Source organism: Ochotona curzoniae, unplaced genomic scaffold (assembly GCF_017591425.1).
Source record: "Ochotona curzoniae isolate NIBS_2020 unplaced genomic scaffold, NIBS_Ocur_1.0 contig_2723, whole genome shotgun sequence".
NCBI lineage: Eukaryota > Metazoa > Chordata > Mammalia > Lagomorpha > Ochotonidae > Ochotona > Ochotona curzoniae.
The window spans coordinates 23878161-23905756 of record NW_024465573.1 but is presented as its reverse complement, the minus strand read 5'-3'; the positions used below and the strand labels follow the sequence as shown (position 1 = coordinate 23905756).

The 27596-nt window shown below is 54.4% G+C and overlaps 1 protein-coding gene across 1 annotated transcript in view; it reads right to left on the bottom strand.

The window, feature by feature from the left end:
* Nucleotides 1–9352: 9352 nt before the first annotated feature.
* Nucleotides 9353–27596, bottom strand: part of CEP164 (centrosomal protein 164) — a 67955-nt gene continuing 49711 nt past the window's right edge. Inside the window, exons 12-32 of the mRNA XM_040977012.1 lie at nt 27399–27554; nt 26442–26588; nt 22096–22302; nt 19898–20029; nt 19597–19813; nt 18873–18950; nt 18504–18635; nt 18214–18336; nt 17269–17412; nt 16733–16816; nt 16526–16594; nt 15772–15947; nt 15549–15678; nt 15225–15292; nt 14529–14736; nt 13938–14045; nt 13286–13406; nt 12730–13089; nt 11840–11906; nt 10849–10971; nt 9353–10691 (exon numbers count right to left, since the gene is read on the bottom strand). Coding sequence (XP_040832946.1) covers nt 10598–10691; nt 10849–10971; nt 11840–11906; nt 12730–13089; nt 13286–13406; nt 13938–14045; nt 14529–14736; nt 15225–15292; nt 15549–15678; nt 15772–15947; nt 16526–16594; nt 16733–16816; nt 17269–17412; nt 18214–18336; nt 18504–18635; nt 18873–18950; nt 19597–19813; nt 19898–20029; nt 22096–22302; nt 26442–26588; nt 27399–27554 — 2944 coding nt within the window. The 3' untranslated portion in view covers nt 9353–10597. The remainder of the gene's footprint in view (nt 10692–10848; nt 10972–11839; nt 11907–12729; nt 13090–13285; nt 13407–13937; nt 14046–14528; nt 14737–15224; nt 15293–15548; nt 15679–15771; nt 15948–16525; nt 16595–16732; nt 16817–17268; nt 17413–18213; nt 18337–18503; nt 18636–18872; nt 18951–19596; nt 19814–19897; nt 20030–22095; nt 22303–26441; nt 26589–27398; nt 27555–27596) is intronic.

Sequence of the window (27596 nt, the reverse complement as noted above, 5' to 3'; positions counted from 1 at the left end):
CAAAACCTGGCGTCATGAAGTGTGCAATTTGGGAACTTTAAGCACATTCACCTTGTTGAGCGCCAACACCGGTACCCGCTTCCAGAACTTTTTCAGCTAACATAGAAATTCTACCACACTGATCAGTGATTTCCCAGCATGGCCCCCCAGCAATCCCTGGAAAGCTCCAGCCTGTTTCCTGTCTCTATGCATGAGCCTTTTCTGGACACCTCGTGTAAGCAAATCCATCGGCATTTGTGCTGCTGTGGCCAGCTTACCTGTGTCCTCCTGGCTCCTATCTGTTGCCGCATGCATCTCGCTCCTGGTTAAGTCTGAATGACATCTCGCTACATGGCCAGCTCACCCTGTCTGTGTCCATTCATCTGCTGGTGGACCCTGGGGTTGCTTGCATGTGGTGCTACTGTGCACACTGCTGCTGTGGGGAGTGCAAGCAGCTATTTCAGTCCCTGCTAACCATTGTTTTGCATCCAACCCCAGGAGCAGACTTGGTCTCTCATATGGAGAGTCTGTTTTTAGCTTTTTTAGAAATCACTAATGATATCTGTAGAATTTTTTGTTTTGTTTTTGCTTGCTTCTTTGCTTTTTGATTGAGAGACAATGAAACAGAAATTGAGACAGAGAGGCCATCAGAACCCTCCATCATCTGGTTCCCTCCCCAAAGGACCCCAAGAACCAGGGCAGGGGCCCAGCAAAAGCCAGGAGACTGTTACTTAATTCAGGTCTCCCAAATGGGTTTCAGGAACCCAACTACTAGAGCCCTCAGCTGCTGCCTCCCAGGGTGCACGTTAGCAGGAAGCTGGGTCAGGAACAGAGCCAAGATTCACACCCAGGCACTCCAATCTGGAATGGAAGCATCGCAGGGGCTTCATCAACCAGCTGCCCTGGGCACCTGGGTAAGTTTGAGCTTTTTTAAGATTTATTTTGGGCCCGGCACGGTGGCTCAGTGGTTAAGGTCCTCGCCTTGCACGCCCGGGATCCCATGTGGGCGCCGGTTCTATCCTGGCAGCCCCGCTTCCCTTCCAGCTCCCTGCCTGTGGCCCGGGAGAGCAGTCGAGGACGGCCCAAAGCTTTGGGACCCTGCACCCGCGTGGGAGACCCGGAAGAGGCTCCTGGCTTCAGATCAGCATAGCATCGACCGTTGCGCTCACTTGGGGAGTGAATCATCGGACGGAAGATCTTCCTCTCTGTCTCTCCTCTCTGTATATCCGCCTTTCCAATAAAAAATCTTTTAAAGATTTATTTTTATTATTACTTGACAGGCAGAGTTACAAAGAAAAAGAGAGCAACGTTCCATGTGCTGGTTCATTCCTCACATGGCTGCAACAGCCTAGAGCTGAGCTGATCCAAAGTCAGGTGTTAGACGAGTCCTTTGGGTCCCCCACATGGGTGCAGGGGCCCATGGAGCCGAGCCGTCCTCTGCTGATTTCACAGGCTACAAGCAAGGAGATGGATTTGAAGGGGAGCAGCTGGGACATCAACCAATACCCACATGGGATACCAGTGCCACAAGCAGAGGCTTAGCCTGTATGCCACAGTGCCAGCCCCTGCATTGGTAATTTTTTTTTAATTAACTTATTTGAAAATCAGAGAGAGGAGTGGGGGAAGGAGGATTTGAGGAGAGAGCTCGTTTACCCCCTGACTTATTCCCTAAATGGCCACAATAGCTAGGACTGGGCCAGATAGAAACCAGAAGCTTCTTCCAGGTCTCCCATGTGGGTGCAGGGTCCCAAGGACTTGGGCCATCCTCTGCTGTTTTCCCAGGCCACACACAGGGAGCTAGATTGGAAGTGAAACAGCTGGGACACAAACCAGAGCCCATATAGGATGCCAATGTCACAGACAGTAGCTTTTCCCACCACACCACAATGTCAGACACCTGCATTTTTGACAAGAGACACAATGCGCAAGAATGTGTTTATTCCTCAGACACCAGAAGCGCTCCCAGTGGCCTGCAGTGAGTGAGCCAGGCCCAGGAACAGCATCAGCCCATGAGTCCCCTCTTGTCCTCAAGGGGCCCAGCCTCCTGTGTACATGCAAATGGACAGAGGCCTAAGTAGGAAAGCCTTAGGGGAAAGGGGAAACAGCAAACTTGACCAGAATCTCCTGAAGCCTCCTGCTCCTTCCCCACAGTGCTCCTGGAAGTCGCTGCCCCTCCCAGGACTGCAGTCATAGGCCTTCTGGCTTCAAGATGGGAGCCATCTTGAATTCTGATCAGCGATATGTGGCCTACACACCTCCCTAACCACTTTCTGCATTCTCCAATTGGATATCAGTGTCCACGGTGAGCACAGGAGCTGCCGACAGAAGACAGCCAGGCATCTGTGCGCAACACCAGACACCCTCACCCCACCAGTGCCTCCTGGACTGATGACAGTGAGAAATCACACTGCAAGGTAATAAGAGCCACTGAGATCTTGGAATTGAGCTTGGCGGTGGCTCCGTATCAGCCTCCCTTGAGCAGCAGAGGAAGGGAACCCAGCTCCCCAGGGGCATCTTCCCTCCACGGCCCAGCTCCAGGGCACCTTCTCCTCTACTACTCTCTCTCCACCTGATTCGTATGCAGGTCAAGGGTTGAGGAACAAGGACCAGTGAGCTCATACAGGAGACAGATATCTATGGACTGTAAAAGAGAAGGCTGGGAGGATCTGCACTGGAGCCCCAAGTCAGGGCTTGATCCTCCCCCCCAAAGCCAAGTCCTCTTATAGGCCTTGGCAGCAATCCTTTGGGGCAGAAGCTGCCAGCGGTGTATACCCCTAGAGAAGCTCCTGGCTTGGTTTTAAAGATCTATTTGTTCGTTTGTTTGTTTGTTTGTATTGGAAAGGCAGGTTTACACAGAGAAAGATCTTCCATCCGCTGAGTCACTCCCTAAGTGGCTGCAACAGCCAGAGCTGAGCCGAGTCAAAGCCAGGAACATCTTCTGGGTCTCCCAACGCGAGTGCAGGGTCCCAAGGCTTTGGGCCATCCTCAACTGCTTTCCCAGGCCACAGTCAGAGAGCTGGATGGGAAGCGGGGCCTTTGGGGTTAGAACCAGCGACCAGATGGATCCCGGCGCATTCAAGGCGAGGACTTCAGCCACCAGGCCACTGTGCCAGGTTCCTCTGCTGCTTTTCCCATAAGCAGAGAGATGGAAAGGAAGTGGAACAACTGGGATACAGGCCGGTGCCTCACATGCAAGGTGAGGATTTAGCCACTAGGCTATCACACTAGGCCCCAGGCTTGGCTTTAATGCTTGTAAGAATCAACCTTCCAGGACTCTAAGACAGCTTCGAGGGTAGCTGATTCGAGCTCCCATCCGGATCTTGAATTCCTCTTTCCACCGGCAAAGTTGTCTGTCCTCCAGAGCCACCACGCTACATTATGTTCTCTGTGAGTCCCCCCACAGTCCATGCATGTGAAACCCAATCCCCAAAGTCTTTTATGAGTGGTACTGGGGGGTGGTTGGAACCCCTGGCAGATTTGCAGGAACAGATGGGGTCATGAGGCAGGTATTCTATTGTGGTGCTAGTAGATTCCTGAGAAGGGGGAGAGAAACCCTGAGCCAGCAGGCTGGCCATGTCTCACCAGGTGGTGCTGCAGCCAGAAAGCCCACACAGGTGCCATGCAGATGGCAGTGCCATGCTCTGACAGCCCAGCCTCTGGAACGGTGAGCCAAATCAGCACTGAGCTTTTTTATAAATGACCTCTTAGTTTAACACCGTTACAGAAATAGCAACGGGATGAAGGTACCTGCGGATGAAGTACTCATTGCTTCCCAACCAACACGCTTCTCTTGTAGACAGTTCTGCCACTCATGCCCCCTGGCATGAAGCATGTGCCATCCCAGAAGGATGGGCGCAGGAGTAGTGGGGGAGGAGGAATGGAGTGGGTGAAGTGGCAGGCAAGATAAGCAAGGCACCGAGCATGGAAAGCCAAGGTGCTCCGGAGTCCTGCTCCCAAGAGGTCTCCCCACATTAGCTAAGGAAAGCTTGTCCCAGAGGTCAAGTGCCCTGCTAGCAAGAGGCCCAGGCAGGGCTTGGATTCCAAAGCCAGAGTTTACCAGACCTCCTGGGATCCTTCACAGAAACCGAGGTGACACCTGGGGGACAGGTGTTACTGTGGTGGAAAGAGCAGAGGATGTGAGGTCAGACCCCAAATTTATTGTCCGGTTCTGCAACTCCAGGAAAGTGGCAGGCCCCAGCCACCTTGTGAGCTGCTGAGCACCTATCCTTGGAATGGTCCAGGCAGAGGCTGGGCAACAGCATGCATTTTTACAGCACTCTGTGGGGTGCTTCACCCAGTGTGTTCCATTATACAGATGAGTAAACTGAGGCCTCAAGCTGGGAATCACTGCCCAATGAGCCCCCTCTTGACAGTCAACACTGGAACATTGATTTGGTTGTGTTTGTTTGTTTGTTTGGTTGGTTGGTTGGTTGGTTGGTTGGTTGGTTGGTTTTGTTATTAATATGAAAGGCAGAGTTACACGTTACAGAGAGATCTTTCATCCTCTGGTTCACTTCCCAAATGGCCGCAGTGGCCAGGGCTGAGCCAGATCATTGCCAGGAGCCCAGAGCTCCAACCAGGATCCCACTCATGTATGGGTGGCACATCTTCCACTGCCTTTCCCAGGCACATCAACAGGGAGATGGATCTGAAGCAGAGCAGTCAATAAGACTTGAACTGGCATGCATGTGAAAAGTTGGGGACCTAACCCTCAGTGCCACAAAACCAAGCCCTTGAACCCAAGCCTTTAGGAGTCATTAATATAGAGCCTCAGGACCACACTTGGGTCCTGGGCAACATACGAGCCTGACCACAGGCAGTAAAAGCAGGGTTGCCTCCACTCTTCGCTGTTGCCCCTGTCCAATCCTGGCCCAGGTGTCCAGAGAGCATGCTCAAGCCTGTGTCCCTGGCTCCTAGGTGTGTACAACTGGCAGGACTGGCTCCCTGTGGGGAACCCATGAGTCTGTTGGCTTTTCACAACCAGGGTGCCTTCTCAAGCCAGCCAGGCCCCCTAAAAAGTGTCCCCCTGGCCATCTGTGTGCCCATCATGCCCTGACCCTTGCTGTTCCTCTTGCTGAGAAGGGAGAGAGAGATCCTGAGCCAGCAGGCTGGCCATGTCTCACCAGGTGGTGCTGCAGCCAGAAAGCCTGCACCAGGTGCCATGCAGACAGTGGTGCCACACTCTCAGAGAATCCAGCCTCTGAAACGGTGAGCCAAGTCAGCATTGAGCTTTTTGATCACAGTTGCCGAATTCTCCATGGTGACGAAGACAATAATACCTGACATGTACAAATCCTGTGTGCCGAGTACTGTTCTGAGAGCTCCTTGTGTCCTTACAACCACTTTATGGGCCAGGTTCTACCATGAACCCTATGTTACAGGTGTGAACACTGAGGCCCTAAGGGGCTGATCAAGGGCCCTTGTCTGATTTCCCTGACAGTGGGATTCCCCCATGTACCTCTGCCTCCTGCCAGAGCTGGGGAGGTGCAGTGCTTCAGGAGAGCAGGCTGAGGCTGGGCCGCACTGCTGCTGACCCACAGCTCATGAGTCACGCAGAAGTGCTCCCAGTCATCTTGTCCCAAGCTCGCCTCTGGGTAATGTAGGACAGGGTAAGGTGACCCCAAGTGCTGGGGTCCCAGTGATGGATGTGGAAGACAGGAAGGTGTGAAGAGTATCGTTCCTTTGCAGGCAAGGCCGCAAGGAACTTCCCGCTGTGTGGCAAGGCCAGGCGGATGTCTCTACAACACCTGAATGCAGCTCTGCCTCCCTTTGCATGGACACCGGTCAACCCCATTGAGATTTCTGTAATCTATTTAGGCATTGTCTGCCTCTGCGGAGTTACTGCTAAATATCAGTAGGAGCTTAGAAGCTGATGTTGCTGTTACCGTTTTTTAGCCAAAAATCTGTTATTGCTGTTACGGCTGCATCCTGTGGCAATATGCTAATCAAGGGTGCTAACTCCCCTTTTGATCCTATGCTAATCAAGGGTGTTCTGTCTTCAGGTGTAGTGAAATCTATTCTTTCCCTCTTTCTTTGATCTTTTTAGGTCCCTCCTGTGAAGCCCTTCCTTCCTTGACTGTCTCAAGACAAAGCTGTAGAGTAATTGTGGTAGGAACGTGTTAGTGATTGATATGCACCATCTATTGAGAACTTATTCCTAGCCAGGCGCCAGGTGCCAGGCACCAGGTGGTTAACATTCTAGCCTTAGGTGAAACAAATGGCAGTTATCTTTAGAAACACCCACTTGACCATGACGTAAAAAGTCTGAGCCAGAGTTTGACTGATTTTGTATAAATAAAGCAGACAGCTTTTGTGCGTGGTCCATTATGATGATGAAGTCCTAGTGGTCCGTCTCTTTCTTTCTTTGCACCTCATCCACGCACCCTTCTCGAGTTCCGAACTCAGCTGGAGCTGGACTCTGGCACCCAAGTCCACAGGTGGGCCTCCAGGAACGTGAGACAGGCTTCCTAGGCCACAGTGGAGCTGAGGGCTGGTGCATGCACGTATGTGTGTGTAGACATGTGCAGGTTCAGGCCCATCCCAGAATGTGCTCTCTGAAACAGAGTCCCCATCACTTCCATCTCCTCCCTCCCGATTAGAAATGTTGACTGACTCCAAATCACACGCTGCTCCCTGCAAACATTAGCCATCCCCAGCTCTGCCTGGTGAGAATAGGACAGCAGCACCTCCCTCTTCCCTCGGAGGGATGGTGATGTGGCCCATCCTCAATCAAGGCTCCCATTTCCATGAACTTGCTTACTAGAAACAAGGTCACTGCTGGAGTGTGCGCTGGTCTGTGTGAACCATCTGCTTCTGGGAATGGAAAACCAAGAGGGCATGCTTTGGTTTGCAAGCCAAAGACAACTGGGAAGGGGCAGGCACTAAGCAACTAAGATGCCACTGGGGATGCCCATACCCCATATTGCAGCGCTTGGTTGGAATGCCAGCTTTTCTGCTGATGCACATTCGGGGGGGGGGGGCGGTGGCAGATGATAGCTCAATTAGTTGGGTCCCTGTCACCCAGTGGGGGATCTGGATGGAGATTCTGGCTCCTGGCTCGCTACTGGGGACATCTGGGCCATGAACCAGCAGATGAGAGATCTTTATCTTCCTTTCTCTGCCTTTCAAATCAATTTTTAAAAAAAATCCAAAATTGTGTCTTTAAGAGAGCTAAAAGGGAAAGCTAGGCCTGTCATCCTTTTGTCAGCTGTTTATCATGTCATTCTGCATCCTGTGTGACACCTGCCAGAAAAGGCTCACTCACAGGGGAGGCGGGCAGAGAGGCAGGGAGGAGGCGAAGGGTAACAGAACCATCCTTTCTCCAGCTCCCACTCGATGGGAGAGGCCCCAGTGGCATGGCCCCCGCAGGAGGCCAGCTCTCTCCCATCCCCTCCCTCACACAACCCCACAGCAGGACTCCCACAGCTGCAGGAGCTGAGGCAGCCACCCTGCTCCATGCCTGCAGTGTGAATTCTGCAGCTTTGACCACGGAAGACTTGGGCCCAGAAACAGCTTGTTCAAGCGACAGAGTATGAAGGTGGCATGGCCAAATACAGACCCAGGCACTGTAAGGTGAGGGTCACACCCTACTCAGCCATACTGTACTGCTGTTTCTTCTTTTTTTTAATAGAAGTCCCTGGAGTGGTATCAGAGGGTAGAAGGGTCTTCTACCCTTCCCAACATTGCTCCCTGAAGACAACAGGGAACAGTTCCCAAGGGTGCCCCAGGAGGGACCGCCTGCTCCTGCGATCCCAACAGCCCACGTTCCAGCTGCAAAGGGCAATGATCCAGCACTCAGTGCACGCCTTCTTCACCTCTACTTGCACCCACTCCCCCAGGAACTGATAATCCCTGTGACCTTCAAGGGAGGAATCCTAAATGGTCGGGGACACTGCAATACGAAGCCATGGCAACTCAGAATTGATTTCAAGTAAATATCCTTTCAAAGAGAACAAAAACTTCTGTCCCTGCTTCCTGAAGTTCCAGCCAGGAACATCAAGGCATACTCAGCTCTGGTTCCACCTCCAGCACACACCATCTGTGCCCACTGGGGTAACTCATTTGACATCTCCAAGCCACTTCCTCCACGGTAAACTGTGAGTGGGGTGAATAAGTGATGGAATCAGGCCCCTGCCACAACTGAGCCTACATGTGCCCTGCCCAGGGTGATGGGTCAGGAGGGGGTGTGGAACCCTCATGCATGGAATTAGAGCTCATATACCAGATAGAGGGAGGCTGGATTCTCCCCCATCCCCCCCTCCCAGGCATGAGGACACCATCCAGAAACAGGCAGCAGCTCCTCCTGGACGCCGACCTTGCTGGATTTTGCACCCTGAGCACCCATGGCTCCAGAACCTGGCGAAGTCACCAACAGCATCCCCGTTAGCTTGAAAGGCCGGTGATTCTGGTCTGCTCAGTGCATTCTAAACTCCTTGGGGATAGGCAGGGGATCCTAGACTTCGTCCCTCTGTAAACCTCGGCCCAGCAGGGTTTTATACCTCCAGCTAGAAACCAGTCATCCTGGAAGCCTTTAACCCAGCGAGGCAGTACTGCTGTTCTGTGAGCTAGGAGGATGGGAGCTGCCACCACAGGGGAGCAAGAGAGATCTGGGATGTGAGGTCAAAAATTTTGTGTGACCTGGGACTTCAGCACTTGAACTCCAGAGCCAAAATGTCCTTCCCTACAAAATGAGCATACCAACTTACAAGCAATGGCAATGAGAATCGCCTGGCACCCAGATGACAGTGAGTGAGCATTCGCTTGCTTGCTCCCTCCCCTGCCTACCCTCCTGCTTGCTGACCTCGCACACTGGCTGGGGCCTTTTGTCTGTTTTTGGTTTATTTCCTTGTGTATGTCTATGAAACCTGGCCCCTTGGCTGGCTCTCACAGCCAGCCAGCCTGCTGCTATAAATCCCAGTCCGTATGTAGGCCACTCATGGCACTAGAGCAGAAAACCCCACATTAATGGGGCCACAGAGGACTTGTCTTTCACTTGCTCACATGGGGAAGGGAGCTGGCAGGTGCAAGCAACAGATCTCCAGATGGTGGGAAGGGGACAGCAGTGTGTGGGGGCAGAAGGGGTTAAGGGAGACATGGAGAATGTCAGCCCTTTCCCCCAAAAGAGGCCACATTGTGCAGGGTGTTCTGGGGGTATGAGGACAGAGTGTGGCCTCCCCATGTGTAGGGAACCCAGGCACTGAAAGGTCCCCAAGCCTGGGGTTCCTCAACAACAAAGCTGGAGCAGATACACACCTTGACTGCCTTACGCCGGCAGCGAGCCCGGACACTCAAGGAGAGGTCCGCCCACAAAGGGCAGGCCGAGCCCTGCACACACATGCACACACATGACCGCCTTGTAGAAAAAGGACCCGCAGAGGTTTAATTGATGCAGAACACACAGGATTGTCACTGGAGTTGAGCAATTCCAAAGCAGGCACAGTGAGCCAAGTAACAAAATGGGCTTTTTGCATGAGGTCAGCGCTGATGCCTACGAGTACCTGAGAGGCTAAAGCAGCCAAGGGGGTCTCGGTTTTTTATTCCACGGCAATGAGATGGGTGGAGGATGGGGACGTGCAGGGAGCCGGCTTCCAGGCCATAGGGAGGCAGGGGCAGCTCCACAGCTTTTCAAAGAGAAATGGAGGCATTTTGTTGAGACCACAGCACAGAGCCCCCAAGGAGCATGCTGCACAGAGCTGGGCCTTCACAGCAACTGCAGTGCCTGGGACAAGGCCCCTTGCCGCCAAGCTCTGGGAATAGGTGGCCACAGCATCAAAGACTGGGGCAGGTGGAACAGACAGGAAGGACGGAACTGCGGATCCATGAACACATGTGGCCTTTCCCTATGGCTTTTTGGTTTCTCTGGAGGAGCTGTAGGCTCACGACCTGAGATACTGGCTGGCTCTGCAGAGGCACCCCCAGAGAGAGGAGGGGTGCTCCTGAGCCCCTGAGCAAAGCACAGTGCTTGGGGCAGGGATAGGAGGGACGGACAGAGAAGGCAGCAAGGCTTCCTGGGGCATAGCCCCTAGCAGGGCTCCGGTGGCTGAGCCCAATCCTGAGAGGGTAGAGAGTGCTCAGAGCAGAGCTGTTGGACAAAGGGTCTGGCCTCTGCCAGGCTGAGGTATTGGAGATGTGATGTGGTCAGAGAGTGACCACTGGGCATCTGGGGGTGGGGAGAACATGGCCCTGGCGGATTAGGGACCCCTGGAAATACCTTGCAGGTGTCAGAGAGCAACCTGACTCCAGAAGGATTTTCCCAGACTTGCAAGCAGTTCTCCAACGCTGCCCTCTCCCCGAGAGAACCCCCTAGCCCCACGCCACTCATATTCATTGTTATTCATTGTCAGAGTTGCTGTTGTGAAGCTGAGGCCAGAGCTTATAGAAGTCTGCGTCTCTCCACGTGAGACACACCGTGTGCTCACAGAGGGTATGGCTTGCCATTTCCAGCCGTGCCTCACCCAGCCCCAGGTCCCCCACTGGGTCCCCCATATCCTCCAGGCAGGCCAGCAGCCTGGGATGGGAGGATGTTATATCAGAGAGAGTAAAGTGCAGGCAGCTTGTCAGGCACTCGCTCAGGGTGTGCAGAAGAGGGCTGGGTGGCCCCAGAGCCCAGGTTTGGGCCTCAATAGTGATACACCTTCAGGGTCTTGTCCTCATCAAGACCTAGCTGTAGCAGGCCCACAGTGGCAGCTGGCTTGGGCACAGGGAAGAGATGTCTGGCCACAAGATGAAGGAAAACAGCTGAGTCTGTCGCACCAAGGGCTGTGAAAGAGTGGAGGGGGCAGGAAGGGACACCCCAGGCACTAAACCAGCCACTAGGGCAGAAGGGGGCTGGGCCGAGGGTTGAGGGTCAGGGAGCGGCTGAAAGGATACGACTTAGGGTCCTTCCTGAACTGTTCCAGCCACCTGCGGTTGGCTTCAATGATGCTCTGGAAGTTGGTGCTGCCAATCTCAGGGGCCTGGAAATGTGGGCGCTGCAGGAAGCGGAGCTGCTCGCTGTGGAGGAGGGCAGCGTGAAGAGAGTTGGCAGGGGTGTGAGGGAAAGGGCATACAGCATGCAGCAGAGCACCGCCCCCCCCCCCCACCGACTAACCATGACATCCCCTCCGCCCTCTTCCTCCCAATGTGCCAACTGTAGCCTTCTCAGGGGTTATCTTCCACAATTCAGAGCCCTTCTCCTGGCAAAAGCTGCCTTTCAGGGCAACGTGTGTCAGTTCCCCCAGGGGAGGGGATGGGCACCCTCTGCCCCCATCCTGGGTGCCTGCTGACAGCCTGAGCTGCAGGTTGCCATCCCTGCCCATTGTCAGCCAACGAGCGCTCCACTGTCCAGTCAAATACTCAGCCGCCAGCCTGGCCAAAGGAACAGTCGGGGTTGTTCACAGCTGGGGCCCAAGTGGGGAAGGGGAGGGGAGACCTCTGGCAAGGAGTAAAATGAATAGGGGGAGCTAATCACAGGCTTAAATAATTGCCTGTCTGTCTCCCCGACAGGGTGCTCCTCTCACTCCAGATGTTGCTCAGCAAGACTTGGGGGAAGGTGGGAGTGGCAGGAAGCAGAGAGCTCCAGGACAAGGACAAAGTCCAGGCCCACGGCAGGAAGGGGCCGCCAAGGGTGGCTTCTGGCCCCCAGGGAAGCCGGGGCAGCTTCCTGGTGAGGCTAGCTGGAAAAGCCTGGGCCCAGCACCCCGGAAGCACACAGCTGTTGGACTTGACTTTGCCGTGGCTGCAGAGGGCACCTCGTGGTTCTGTGGACTGGGAGCCTTGTCTCTTGGGGCAACAGGACGGGGAGGTGTGCTCCCTCTAAGGGCCCATCTGCCCAGGGTAGCACGGTGAGCAGCTGGAGGTGAGGGTCCATGGGGAGTCTTACCTGGCAGATACATATCCCAGTTTGTTTTCCAGAGGAGGTGGGCAGTTACTGAGCAATGGGATGCCAGCTAGAGACCAATGGGCAATGGGGTTAGCTGATCCAGGCCCTGGCAGCCTTGCTCAGTAATACCAGCTCCCCCCCTCCGCCCCTGCACCAGACAGACAAGGCAGTGCCCCCAGAAGAAACATACACGAGTAAGCAAAGTTACAATGGTGAAAGACGGGAAGTGTCCCATTTAGGCTGATTCTAAAAATTCATCTACTTCTCAAGTGGGACCAAAGTGGAAAGCTTTTTGTCTTTGTTTTTCACTTGTTCCCTCAAATGACTGTTGTTACAGCCAGCCTTCCCACATGCCTTAGGCGGGCTATGGCATCAGAGGAGGCACCTGCAGCCAGGAACCACACAGATTTAGGATCAAAACCCAGGGTGTAGTTTCCTCACCAGGCATCCCAGAGCAGAGTACTTAACAAATTTGAGCCTCAGTTTCGTTATCTGTGAAATGGGGAGTAATTATCCCAACCTCAGGGAACCATCAGAAGAATGTAATGAAAACACGCACATGGGACGCATGGCCCTGAGGTTTTACACAAGATAGAAGCTCCTGTGGTGACAAGGGCCCTATAGGTTCCGGCTCTGGAGTCAGCCCAGGCTCCGTGCTAATCATCACAATCTCAGGGCCACCTGCAAACTCTGCTTTTGGGAGGGACCCACAGGCCAAGTTGAGGGGCCAAGCAATCCTGCTCAATTTGGTGTTCTGGATAAGGGGCAGGCAGAAGAAGAAGTGGGAGATAAGAAGAGCAGAAGCAAAAAGATAGATGGAAAGAAAGATGGGGAGGAGGAAGATGGGAGGTTTCCATCCAGAGGCAGGCACAACCCCGAGGGAGGCTTACATGGAAAATACTTGCGCCACTTCTCCAGCAGGAAGTCGTCCACTGTCTGAGCCACTGAGGAGGACAGCCGGGGGCCCAGCCCCGGGTCCCAGGCCCACTGGGTGGACACAGGTGGGACAGGAGATGAGGCTGAGAGTGGAGTCAGGGAGCGGTAGGCAGGGGTGGGGATACCCTTGGAGGGGCGGGGTGGAAACGTGGCCTGTGTGGACGTGAAGAGTGGCTGCAGCGGCAGCAGCGGTGGCGGCGTGTTGAGGCTGCCCAGCATGCTGAGGACGCCGTTGAGCTCGCTGCTGATCCGCTGCAAGGAGCTGCTCAAGTGATGGATCTTGGTGGGGAAGATGGGACTCGGGGTTGGCATGACTGAAAGGAGAGGGGCAGGGGATGGCAGGCAGGGACTCAGAGTGCAGAACCTTCCAACCGAGCTGGCGCTGAGGCGCCTTAGGAGGGACCTGCAGCACAGGGGGCTCACAGAGGACAGGGTTCCTCCCCATCTACAGTTGCGATGGTGTCCAACCCCTTGCTCCATGCCCCGCTGCCCTGCAGCCACTACACTCACCACCAGGCAGGGAGCAAGATTCGCAACTTTCACTGCTCATTTCATCTTCCTCCTCCTCACTGAGGTCAAAGGTCACTGCCTTCTTTTTGGGGGCTCCTCTCAGAGTGTCTTCATCGGAGACCTGAAGGGCAGGAGAGGCAATTTATTAATGTGGCTTCCTGCGGGCCTGCTACCTCACTGATGTGGGGATGGAAGACTTGGTGATGACACACCTCTGGGCCCCAAAGACCCAGCAGACACCTAAGACAGGCTAAGAGAATCCAATTGCCTGAGATGGATGCTACAGAGGCCCTAGGACTGAACACACCAGACACACACACCACCACCACCAGTCAACTTGCCCTGCAGTGTCTCTGACATCTGAGCTCCCCAGGAAAGGTGGGGACCCCTGCCATGAACACCCGACCCCGACAGTGCCTACACCTCACTCTGGGCACCCTGGCAGGGTAAAGGGCAGGTATGAGTTGTCCTGCTCTAGAACCTTCAGCAAGAGGCTCCAGGTGTACTCAGATTAAGCATCCAAACCAAAAGGGGTGCTCAGCAAGCTCAGAGGTGACACCCGAAGCCCATCGCCTGGTCCTGGGCTCTTAAGGTCCAGCTGCCCCAGAAACAAGAAAGGCAGCGGGAAGGCTGGGTGACCACAGCATTTCACCTCTTCTCGGAGAGAGGATTCCAGCTCGTTCAGCTTCTCCTCCTTCTTCTTCAACAGGTCATGGCCTTTGCGCATGGCGGATTTCATCTCGTCCAGGTGCCGAGTCTCCTGGTAGCCACAGAGGAAGGGCAGGAGCAGTGACCAACTGCACAGACAGCAAATTCCTGGCTGGGCCACTAGCTGGCTCAGTGATCATGAATGATTGCCTAGAAATTCTTCTTTCCATATCCAGGATTTCACCTGTTCTTATACCTTAATTTTGTACCCCTGACCCCGAAGACCAGAATAAGGATACAGGTTGAACAGAAACTGTTGGGAGCAGAAGTGTTTCAAATTTTGGAAACTTTACAGATTTCACTAGACATCAAAGTGTTCTAGATCTTGAGTTTGGGGTTTGGGCCACTCAAGCCATGCTGCCTAGCCCAGGATGCATGGTGCTGGAGAGGATGAAGGGACTGACTCTTATAGGTGGCGTACATGGCACATAACCCTGTAATGTGATGTCCTGCTGGCTTCCTGGGACTCCCCCGACCCCCGACCTCACACAAGGCTAGCAGGTATTCCCTCCTGCCTCTCCTGGGGGTCACTGACCTCCTCCAGGTTCTTGCGCACGTCTTCCAGGGCCTTGGTGCCTGGCAAGTCTTTGGTCGCCTCCTGAGTGCTGGCCAGCTCCTGATGCCAGTGCTGCCGGGCAGCCTTCAGGGCCGTCTGCCGCCTCTGCATGGAGCGCTTCTGCCGCACCAGGAACTCCTTGGCACTGCGTATGGCTATCCCCTCAGTGGAGAGATAGTGCCGGATGCTGCAGGCAGTGGGACCGAGCCAGGCCAGGCAAATTGGACAAAGAAACAGAGGGCATTTAAGAACTCTGTTGTGGGCATATGGCCATTTCCCCAGCAGAGGCCCACCTGAGCAGACAGGGGCTGATATACCGGGCTGGGCTGGGATGCAGGGTGCCACCGATAAATGCCTATAGTAAGAAGCACCTGGAACTAAACATCCCCCACCACGACTCTGAAGGGGACAGTGCCTGGGCCTCCCAATACATGGTCTGCACACTCCCAGAAGCCTGGTCCTCAACCAGAGGTCAGTAGATGCCAATATACAGTTTCAAAAGTCACAGTGGGCAGTGCTTAGTCTGGCTGGCCAAGACTTTAATCCCTGGGCCTCCCCTTGGAAGTCACTGTCACCTCATTTTTGTTCACTCCAGCTTTGTGACAGGCTGGCTCTCTGTCACTACAGGGCAGGCCCCCTCAACCCAACCACATAAGAGGGGCTTCTAGAACTCACCTGTCCAAGGATGCCGTGCTCGCCTCCTTGCTCTGGGAAAAGGACGAGGGAGCCTCTTTGGCCAGGTTCTAAGGACACAGGGTGGAAGAGACCCACTGAGGGCAGAGAAAGCAGATGCCCTGAAGGACCAGAAGACTCTGAAAGCCCTTCCTGGGCCTAGATAAGAAAACAGGGTCACTAGCTACCAGGCACCGCTCACTAGCACCAGCGGGCTGGCGGAGAAGTGGGAGTCTGGGAATGCAAAGAACTGGAGACCACAGTACAGACAGGGCAGAACCAGGCCTCCCTCCTGATGACCCATGCCAGTCCTGAGCCCCAGCTCACTGTCCCAAGGGATTTCCTCAGGTCTTCGATGTGGAGACTGGGCTCAAAATGTGGAGAAGCATGTTGACTCTCCTCAGCTGCCAGCTCCTGCAACACATCTTGCTTCCTCTGAACTTCAGCCTCCAGGTTGCTGTGAGGGAACAGGGCAGTGGAGACAGAGGGTGAGACCGGGCCATGCTGTGGTGGAGGGAGGTGGGTGAGAGGTCCCGGGCACCCACCCCACCTGACATGTCTCTGCAGTCTCTGACTCTGAGCCTGGAGCAGACCCACTTGAGACTCCAGCTCTAACTTGCGAGCCTGGAGCTCGTCGAGAACCCTTCGGAGCTGCCGACTCGACTCCATCAGGTGTGTGTGCTCCTTTTTCACCTCCTCCAGGTGCCGATGGGTGACTGTGGCTTCCTGGGGAAGTGTGGGGGGGTGGGGACAAAAGGGAAGACGGAAGCACCAGAAGATGTCAGGGAACAGCCTGCTTTAGAGGGTTAGAGAAGCTGGGAGTGAATGGGCAAGGGACGGTGGGATCAGATGGATAGGAGAGGGACTGGGCAGGGGACAGTGGGATCAGATGGATAGGACAGAGGGACTGGGCAGGGGTCAGTGAGATCAGATGAATAGGACAGAGGGACTGGGCAGGGGACAATGGGATCAGATAGGACAGAGGGACTGGGCAGGAGACAGTGGGATCAGATAGGACAGAGGGACTGGGCAGGGAACAGTGTGATCAGATGGATAGGAGGATGCAGGGACTGAGTAGGGGACAGTGGGATCAGATGGATAGGAGGATGCAGACTCCAGTACTCCCACCACAGCCCCACACCCTGAGGACCCTGAGTTGGAGTCCTCAGAGCAGTGCAATTTGTGGACTCTTAGTCAATGTAGTTTAGCACTGCCCTGCCCTGGACAGAGATGGGGTATAGGGAGGAGAGCAAGGGAAGAGAATGGGGAGGAAGCAGAGGCAGCAGGACAAGAGGGAGACAAACCTCTCTCTCCAGAGCCACCTGCCTCTGCACGTCAAGCAACTGCTGCTTCTCCTTCCGGGCAGTCTTCTCCTGGTAGGGGTCCAGAGACAGGGCCTTGGGCCAAGTCCAGTCCCCAGTGTGAGAGGCAGGGACCCGCCTATGCCTGGAGCAACAGCCCCGAAGGTCCCAGATGCCTGCAAATGCTGTTGTCCACCCCGGCTCCCTCACCTGCATGTCCAGCTGAGCCAGTTTGGCCTTGACATCCTTAGTTCTCATTTCAAGTTCCACCTCTGACTCATGGAATTTCCTTTCCTGCCCACAAACACATGTGGAAAGAAAAACTAAGAGTAAAAAGCACGCAAGACATCAGTGAGGGGACCTAGGATGGGGACTTTCAGAACATTCTGCATCATACCATGACCAACTAGCTAGGTCCAAGCTTCCTCCCAGCATGCTCCTATCCCTCTCCCCAGACACACACACAAACACACCTGGGAAGGCACTAAACCTTCCTTACATGCAGCAGGAGCAAGGACAGGCAAAGGCGTCAACTCAAGATCTGATGTGGTTCACCTGTACTTCTAGCCCCAGGCCCATTTCCTGGCCCAACGACCAGAGGAACGAAGATGACCCAGCTTGGAGCTGGCCAGAGAGTGGCCCCACTCCTAAAGCTGTCACGTTCCAGCATGCCATGGCCACACGGCTCTCCTGCTCTGCATGGGGAGGCGGCAGTGGGCTCAGCCGGCCCTGCTTCAGCCCCTCACCTGCTCCCGCTGCCGGCGCCGCAAGTCCTCACGCTGCTTGTCCTGCTCCTGCCTCATGGTCTCCAGTTCTCGCTCGTGGGCCCTTCGCAGGCGCTCCAGCTCACCTGTCAGGTGCGCCAGCAGCTCGGCCCGCTGCTTCCTCTCCTGAGGGGAGAGAGGACCGCCATTAGAAAATAGCAATGGTCCCACATACCCCAAGAGTCATGCCCCAACCTACGCAGCCTTGGCTCTGTAGGATGAAGCCCACCATCAGCTCCCTAAGACCAGCTCGTAAAGGAGAGCGAGCAGTGAGGACAGCATGCTGTTATCACCCAGAACCTCATTCGCTCTGCGGCTCAAGTCGCCAAGAATGTAGGAAGAACCTGGGATACAGGTTCCCTCATGGGGCCAGGAGCCTAAAATCCATCCCAGAGGCCTGGATCTGGGCTCAAGTCGGCTACCCCACGCACTCAGCTTGGGGTCTGCTCAAAGTGACTGAGACTACTCCATAAGGCCAAGTGGTGGGGATGGGCAGTCTAAAAATGGTCACTGTCCCCAGGTAGTCTGTTTCTAGATGACTTGGCAGCATACTGTCAGAGTGAGACAGAAGGTTTTGAGCTCAGTCAGCTGGAACTGGAAGCCTAGCTCCCCACTTAGGAGCTGGGAGTGCTCTCAGAATCGTTCATGAACTTCTCTAAGTCTCAGTGATGAGACGAGAGAGCACCTGTCTCCTAAGGCAGGCATGAGGACTTAATGGATTTTACCCAGAAAGAGCAGAGAACAGCGCCTGGTGCATAGTAAAAGCCGGGTCACCCCAGTCATCTTCCCAAAGCAAGAGGTACAAACCAACTTCACCATCGCAGGGTGTCACGGAAGAAAACCTTCCCTGATCCCCAACCACAGTCTGTCCCTTTTCCCAGGCTGCACACACATGTGGACCCACACAGGGGGACACGGCCATGCTACCTCAATTTCATACTGCTCTCTGGCTTCAGTCACCACTCGCTGGTGCTCCTCCTTCATCTTGTCCATCTTCCTCTCATGCTCCCTTTCCACCTCCTGGCGCTTCTCCTGCAGGAGGCTGCTGAGCTGAAGGGCAGACGGTGAGAGGTACAGCAGGCAGGAAGTGAGGCAGACCAGCACTCTGGGTCTCAGGCACCTCCCCTGGCCTCCTGACACATACACACCACACCGCACACAGGAGGGTACAGAGCCCAGGTGGCTCGCCACACGGGCCCGGGTGGAGCAGCACTCACCTCTTGTTCATACTCCATCACTTGGTGGAGCTTCTGGTAGGCTCGCTGTTCTGCCTTCCCCAGGCTCTCACGCAGCTCGCTCTCCTCTCTCTGCTGGGCTTTCTCCATCTTCTTCTGCAGGCTAGACAGCACCTGAGGCACCCCCGAATACGCAGGCAGCTGTGACCCTCTGAGATAGCTAAGCTCGCATAGGAGCTCATTTCTGTGGGGCCTGGGGGGCCTGGAGAGTTAGGGGGTCTCGTTCCCAATGGCCAGAGATGGGACTAAGGTCCTCTGATGACCCGTGATGAAGGGGACCATGGAGGCTCAAACTCAGGGCCCAGGGTACCCAGATCCTACCACTGTGTGCCAAGGCCAGCAGCACCTCACCTCCCGGTGCTTGGTCTCCAGCGAGGAACAGAGCTGTTCCAGCTCGGTGCTGTGCTCTTGCTCCAGCCTTGCCAGTGCCTGAGGTGAGAGAGGGGCCTGAGAGGGTCTCTGGGCTAGGCCACAGGTACCCAGATGATACAACTTCAAAGGGGGTCCAAGTCTGAGGGCGGGGGAGGCTAGCACATCCTCTCTGAGCACTTGTAGCACAGTGGCATTCCCCATGTTCAGGTTGTTATTCTGTGCCTGATGGCTAAAGCCCCACCCCTCAGCCAAAGGTCAAACAGCCTACAAGCCTGTTCACTTTGAGCACACTCTGACTAGAGCGAGAGGCGGTGAGAGGAACAAGGGAGAAACACGCTTCCATATCACAGCTTCTCATTCTAAGGCAGAATAGAAAGGGGGGCAAAGGAAGTCACACAGATGCCCCATAGGCAGGTTTCTCTGGTCTCAGACTTCCGACGGCCTCCTGCCATTAACAACACTCTACTGCCCCAGCCATGGGCACAGGGGTGGGGACGAACAGGGTGCTCTAGACATCTGTTGTGCCCTCTGCAATGCTGAAGAGACAGGGTCAGTCTCCCATGCCTGGGAGTGTGTCATAGCCATGCTCTACCTGATCGCCCACCACACCCACCCACCACAGGTTTGTCCTTCATTTTCCTCCAGACCGAGTCCCTTTAGAGGGAGGCACGTCCAAAAGGAGACCCCCAGCCAACTTGCTCACGTCTCTTCGCTCCACTTCCAGCTGCTCCCTCAGCTGCTGCAGAGCCTGCTCCATCCCGGCTCTCAGGGCGGCCTGCTCACTCTTCTCCCGAACCTCCAGCTCCTCTCGGAGCAGCTCCAGCTGCCGCCTGCTTTTCTCTTCCAAGCTGGCCCTCTCAGCCTGTTGCAAAGACTCCAACTCCTCTCTCAGCCTCTGCAGGGAAGCCTGTTGTGTGGCCCTGGGGAAACACAGTGGCCTGGGTCTGGGCCTGGGCCCTCAGAGGCCAGCTCCATGGGGCGGATAGCTCACCACGTGTACTCACCTCATCTGGACCTCATCTGCTTCCGTACTGGACTGGAGCTGAGCTCGGAGCTGAGACAGCCTCTGGCTCTCCTCTTCCCTTATCCGGGCCTCCTCCTCGTCGGTGGCTTTCTGCAGCTGCTCTTTTAGAGAACTGGAAGGCAAGGCAAGGCAAGCTTGCTGTAGGGAACACAGGGTGGCCCCAGAAAGCTGCCCTACAACACATCCCAGGGAAACAAGAAGGCTGTGAACTCCAGCTGTCCTTGGCTGCAGCAGGGCATCTTGGCAAGGGCTGCCTGTAGCTTCACTCCCCGCAGCGTGCACTCCAAGAACACAGCCTGGCTCTGGCTACACACGCTTTCCCTCCCCGGCCTGTCACCTGAGTTTTGGGCACAGCTGCTGAGCCACTGTCTCTGAACGCCATCACACTCTTGCCTGCCTCTGGGCCTTCGTTCTTGCTGGCTGCTCTGCCTAGCATGCAGCTTTTCCATCTCTATCTGGCAAGCTCATATTCTTTGCTCAGTAACTAAGCCCTCTCGTTTCCGGAGAGTCTTCCTAACTGCCTCTCAGTTCATGGGTTCACGTTCCTGTCTCCAACACACTTTATGAAATGACCTCTCTTACCCAGCTCTTCTGTAGCACACAACAAATTGCACCTTATTTGTACTTGTGTTTTCCTTCCAAGTCTGGAAACTTCTCCAGGGAAACAATCTTGCTTTAAACTTTGTTATACCCCCAGGCACTGGACACGGTAAATGCCTAACAAATGGATGTTGAATTTGAACAGCATCAACCAGGCTCAAACTCTAAACCTTGGTTACCCCTGAACACCATCTCATTTACAGACTGACGATGATGCCCATGTCATCCCGAGCACATGCTGACTCTACCTAACACACACATCCCCTCTGGGTAACTCCTCAGCCCACACAAGCAGATGTGTGCCGTGCACTGGGTGGAAGTCCAAGTGCAAACAAAACCCAATCCAGAAGACATTTCCTTCAAAAGCTTCTGTAGCAAGCTCCAAAGCCCAAAAAGAATTAAGATTGTTTTCAAGTTATATATACCTCTATTCTCTTCCAATACGAGAAAAAATATGAGTCAAGCAAAAACCTTCATAGATTTCACCTAGAAACCCTCTCTTCATCCTATGGTGACACAGAGCTGGAAAGCACTGTAGAGGTTAAGTTCAATTTCTTTGTTCTGCTACCTAAGAAACTAAAGGCTGGCTGGCCTGTCCTCTTGCATGCCTTCATTCAAGAAATATTTGCTACACAAACAGCTGTGGCTTCCAGAAACTTCTTCCGCATAGAAGCTACCCAGCAGGAAGGAAGAGGTTCTACCTCTGAATAAGGGCTTGAACATAAGCAGAAACAGGGCTCTCACACGAGGCTATTTTGAAGCCAGCAAGGCAGTACCCACAGAGAAATCTCTTGGTCCAGACCGGCTGAAATGGCTGCTCTCAATTGAAAGTTAAACAAAGGCCACTGTGATTAGAGCAACTCATTTCCCAGACCTGTGGCATGCTGGCCTTTCCCACAAATCAGGAGGGCTTTAGGAAGGTTCCTCTGGCCTCAGCGGCTGAGGGGAGTGGGTAACAGAGACTACACAGTCACCCAGGCCCAGGTAATAGGAGACCAGCTAGGCCAGCTGCAAGTCAAGGCACCTCCAGTGCACTGCATCACACCTGCTGGAGAAGACCCCCACCCTAATTTTCAGCTGGCTCCAGGACGATGCTGGGGCAAGGCCTGTTCTTTGGAATGCTCCCTGGCAGGGCACCCAGGAGGGCACCAGAGAAACCCAGACCCCAGGTTGGTGGATCCTGTGCTGGGCTAGTGAAAGAGACTGCCCCTACAGCGATGCACCAGCTCCTGGGGCCCAAGTTGTGGCTTCCTGCTTCATCTTCTCTAAATTAACCACAGATGTCTGCTTACACACATTTTGCTATGTGTGTTCTAAAGAGTAATCCTTCACCACTCTTAAATGTTCTGCTGAAAGGATAGGAGATAACCACAAACTTCAGTCCCCCCGTTTTGCTACTAATAGATCCCAGATGTTCCTCTGACAGCTAAAGAAACCAGTTGAAGGACTGTAGTTCCCAGCTCCCTTTGCAACTAGGTCTAACCAATGAGATCGAAGCCAAAGTTACTGGGTCGGTTCTCCTAGCTCCTCAGTCCCTGCGAGGCCCCCAGGGAGCAGGCCTTAGGGGAAGGGCAGAACCTGAGAGATTTCTCTTTCTGTTGGTGAAGTTGGAGGATCTCTTCTTCCTCCTCTCGCCACAGCCTCTCCTGCAGTTGTTGCAACTTCTCTCGCTTCAATTGCAGCAGCCGCCTCTGGTCTTGTTCCATTTCCTGGGCCACCGCCTCTTCCATGACCTTTAGGGTAGCCTCTGAGAGCTGTTGTGCAGCCGCAGGCTCCCGAGATGGCCTGTTAGGATGGGAATGGCACATCACTACCATCTTGGTGTCCACCCACCTTGGGGCATCAAGATTCACACAGGGAAGGAGGGCCCACAATCAGGAGTCACCTACCCAGGTTAAGGCCCCAACAGCTAGGGAGAAAGGCAGCCCAAAGACCTGGGAGGTCATGGTCTAAGGCCAAGCCCTAAAACCCTGGTTCAATGGGCAGCTGCAGGAAGAAAGTGAAGCCCTGGCCCTACTGGATTCTTCCCCAGAGTCACTCACTCCCCATTAGCACTCTCCCTGCTATGTCAATCCCCAGAGAACAGTGTTGGCTTCCCCAGTGTAGAGTGCTTATGAACCTGTGAGAGAATCGGCAGGATGTCTCCTGGCCCTGAGACCTTCAATAGTCCAGAGAGGTTCAGGAATGGACAGGGGACAACCTGCCAAACATGTAACAAGCAGATCCCAGGACCACCATATTCCATGTTTCCTGGGGCAGCATGGTTCCAGTGGCAAAGAGTTAATTCAGTGTTTGGAAATGGGTAAAAGGAACTCAGAGCTAACCTGGATACACAGGTAGTTGACAAGGACTATTTTATGTTGGTTAAAAGGATATCTATACAAGCCATGGCTGGGCTGAAACATCCAACAGCAAGAACCAGATTGGCCTGAAGGCCAGTCAGGAAAAGCCACTGTTCCTGCTAGGACAGGAGGTGAACTGAGTAGTGCTGGCTCATGGACCCCCTGGTATGCGCAAAATCTGGCATTGGGAGAGGTTCTGATGGAAGAGCCTGGGCAACTCCTCTGGCAGGACACAGTCCCTGCAGGTAAGCGCAAGAAGCATGATAGGAAACAGCTCAGAATAGGCCATGGAAAGTTTCCCACTGGCATACATTTGGCATGTGTCGGGGCCAGACCAGGCTGAATCAATTCACATCATCCACTGGCAAATCCGAACACCAGAACAGAGTGGTGGGCTGGGCCAGGTTCGGTCACAACAAAAACCAGTGCACAATTCGGAATGCCAAGGTGAGGTTGTACCAGATGTAACTGCAGCACCCAACCAGCACATGTGAGAACCAGGCAGGGAGGGGGGTGGAGCCAGCAGGGGAATAAGGGAGGGTCCCCTTACCGGACAGCTACTCCCACTGGAGAGCATGAGCTGGGATGGGGACAGACCAGACTAAGCAGGGCTACAACACCTGTGCGCCTCAGGTGGACTAGGTCAGGGAAAAGTCAGGCTGGGCTGATTGTTCCTACTGGTGCAAGCATAAATTAGAGTGGGTGAGGGTTGTTTGGGCTTAGCTCAGCATCAGCTGGCAGAAGCTAGCACCGGGGGCTAATTCTGTCAAGTCAAACCACAGAACCACCTGAAGAGTGCATAAACCGGGAATGAGAGAGACCTGGGAGGGAAATAGTGGGCTCTTCCTTCTTGGGTTACCACTCCCACGGGAGGGCACGAAAAATAGGATGGGGGCTGGGGTGGCTAGACAGAGAGGCACCCAACAACATCCGTGAGGCCTGGATAGTTGAGCTGGTTAGATGGAACTAGGCTTCAATACCCATTGACATCTACGAGAGCCAAATGGGATGTGGGACAGACTGGACTACTGCTACACATACTGGCAAACCAGGGTAGGGGGCGGGCCTGGTGGGGGTTATTGTGGGTCGTCCTGACTAGGCTGCAGCTCCCACTGGTTTGTGTGGGGGCCAAGTGTGTGCTGGGCAGAACCAGGCTGGACTGCAACACCCATTGGTTCCAGTGGAAGTCGGGACTGAAAACAGAACCAACCCAGCAATTGCAACCGCCAGCTGATTGGGGTGATGGACTGTGCCAGGCCCTGTGCTTGCTAGAACACACAAGAATCTGGTCTGGGAATACCTCAGACAAAGTTTCTTTGAGGATCTCCCCAATCGAAATGCAGATGCAGAACCCTAACCAAGAAAAGACAGAAGACAGAACAACTCAATCAACCACCTCAGCTATGTGTTGGCAGTGAAATACTGGGCAAACAGAGACACTATGATGGACTGTGTCAATCAGTGGATTCTTCAATGACCTCATCGTGCTCAGAGTGGCAAGACTGGCAGCGATTCATAACTGGTGAACTATCAAAAACCACTTGAGCAAGTATCTAAGAGCATGCTCCACATCCGGGACCTGGGGTGAGTGGGAAACTGGGTGGGGCTTTTCCCTCAATATCCCCCTTTATCTCAGATACATGAAAGAAACAAGATGGAAATAATAGTCTTACCCACTTCCCTATAGCCCTTGAACCTTTTTACTCTAATTAACTGTGTAAAGATTGTCAAAAATATAATAATAATAATAAAAGGATGTCTATAGCAATGCAGACTGGTATTTTGCATGCATTCTGGTTCTTGACAGAAACACCCAAAGAAAAGCCCTGGGAAAATCTGGAGCAATGGAAGCATAAGCTGATGTCCTTTGTCTCCCACAGTGGTTGTCCCAAAGGCCAGGATATCTTTGTGTTCCAGGCCTCCACGCACCTTATGGCAAAGAATGGGCTCACTACATAGCCACACCCCTCTTGCAGGCTGCACAGGCTGCTGGGAGCCTGACCCTGAGGCTGTTGGCTTCAGCAGGAACATGTGGAATGCATGAGAATTGGATGTGGGGCAGGGACCGAGGGGAGTGTCCTCTCTGCTGAGGACTTAGAACTCCCCTGGGCCTCCAGCCCTTGTTCTGCAGCAGACAGAAGGTAAGGAGTAGGAGCAGAACAAAGGCTTAGGAATTCCCCCTGCAGGCTCTGGAGCCTAGAGAGAGAGAGGGAGACAGAAGAGGCTACTGACATCATCCCAGTGATACATTTCCAAAAACCAGAACTTGGACCAGAAGCAGTCAGGAGTTATGGCTGCTATTCTTGCCTGATCCTAGTACCATTTCTTCCCTCCCTCCAAACCCTGGCCTCCTCTAAGTCCCCTGACGCAGCCCCCACTGAAGCAGAGCTAGGAGATGTGGCTGCTATCTCCTTGGAGAATCCTGCCCTCGGAAAGAGCTTCCCCCCACTGCGGCTCTCCGCCTCATCAACCCTCCAACTCATTTCCAACCTTGGCTGAAAACATCTCTCTTTTTTTCCCCCGAGATGGTGTCTTTTAATGTCTCACTCCCCTGCGGGCTGTGCAGCTATGTGGAGCTCTCGGGACAGATGCTGTGGAAAGATGGCTGTGGGACCACGTGGTGGCGTGTGTCCCAGCAGCACACACCAGCAAGCCTGCCTGCACACCTGGCAGGCAGGCAGATGAACAGGGCCATTTTCCAGTGGGTTTCTTCTCCATGGCCTTACAGATCTGGTATTCCAAACTCCTAGCTTGGGTCCATGGCAGTAAAACCATGCCCAGGAGACCTGGGTGACAGCCTGGGAAGTGCAAGAGCCCAAGGGCAGGTCTGGTTTCTGGGCTGAGCTCTCGGGTTATTAGTCTCAGTGAGATGCAAGGGCAGACTCTGAAACAGCATGGTCGTTCCAGGTGGGCCTCCATGTAGCTTGGAGATGTGTAGAGGAAAGCAGAGAGGGGAGAGATGGGGGACAGAGGGCAGGAGCATCCTGTAAGGGTTTTACCACCAGCACAGCTGGGAACAGGACTGAAGCCATCTTGTGTCAACTCCTGTTCCACACAGCAGTTTGTATTCATTTAGCCTCTCTCTGCAAACCCTCATAACAGATGCTGGGATGGCAAAGGGGAAGGTGCTCCTGGCTCCCAGGTCCTTCTTCTGGTCACAAGGCACACACATACGCATGCACATACGCATACACACACACACACACACACACACACACACCCCAGTATGTGCTGCCACTGGGCCCACCCAACTCCTGCCCTCTGCTCTCAGACCTCCTGATTCAGCTGACTGGCACAGGACCCCTCCCAACAAGAGCCCGAAAGCCAACCTATGCCTAATACAGCTCTAAAGATGGGCAAAAAGGAAGTTAGGAGGCCTAAGACTCGGGAAGGGAACAGGGCATTCGTTAGAACGTGGGGTGACCTGAAACTGCCTGGGTAAAGAAAGTGTCAGAGATCCCAGCAGAGGCTGGGGGTCTTGAGCCATAGCTAAGGCATCCCTCCCCAGCACTGAGGGGTAAACGGCACAGACAGTGTACACACAGCACAAGGCAGAGACAGACACACAAAGCTGGCTCTTACACCTCTGGCGAGACTGGCGGGGTGGAGCTGACCACCACCTTGTCCTTGAGTTCCTTGGCCTCTTCCTGGCCAGGGCCCAGCTCCTTGGCCTGGGAGAGCTGCTCTGTGCCTTTCTCATGGGCAGCAGGTGAGCTGTGGGCTTGATCCCTTGAATATAATAGAGAAGCAACCATGTTAAAGTGAGGAGGAAGGCCAGAGGCTCCGGACACCCTGGGCAAGGTCAAATGGCTGTGATGGGGACAAGGACATTTACCCTGCCTGGAGGCACCAACGTCCCCTCTGCTCTCTGTCTCTCCCCTCACCTACGGCATGAAGCCCAGAGCCTCCTGCCCATGTGGAGAGCAGGGTGGTTATGCCACCCAAGGGACAGTTCTGCACACAGCAGGTGTTCATTGGTTGCTGCTGACTGAACATCCCTGCTTCTCAGCTACCTTGGCAACTCACTCTGACCAGATGAGTTCTAAGACCTGTGGCTTCCTGCCAGGGAGGGGCACAGGGGACCTGCAAGCAGATACTGGGCCCTAGAGCAGGCTGGGCTATGAAGGTCTTCTTAGCTCTCCTGCCCTCCCTCCCTCCCCTGTGGGCCCAACACAGAGGCTCCAGCAAGGCTGCTGGGTGACCCAAGGTGGAGTGAATCTTTAAAGTGAAAGCCTGAGACAAACAGCTCTCCTGACAGGACTAGGGCAGCCAGGATGACAGACTCTCTGCCTGAGGCGGATGGGAGAGAAGAGAACCTCCTTGTGCAGGAGTCCTTGGTGCTCCTCTGGTCAGACTGGGCACCCCAGATTCAGTTCTGGACTAGGGATTAGGAAGCACATTTGCTTATATACATCAGTGAGCAGGGCTCTGGTTCAGGTAATAACCTGCCCCGGTTCTTACCTCCCTCCTCAGCTCTGCCCTCTCTACCAGCACAATGCCAACCACACCCCACCCAGGGCGTTTCCCTCTCCCCCTTACCTCCTGAGGGCCAGCAGTGGCACGGGTTCAGATATGGACTCCTCTCCCGGTTCCACTGCCTCCGGCCCTTTGGGGGCCTTCAGAGGCCCTTCTTCAGTGTCCCAGCTGTGAAGTGGACTCTGGAGCCGTGCCCTGGTCAGCAGTGGAGGATATAATCTGGGTAGGCCAACGAGAGGGGCATTCAGAGGGCAGCAGGAG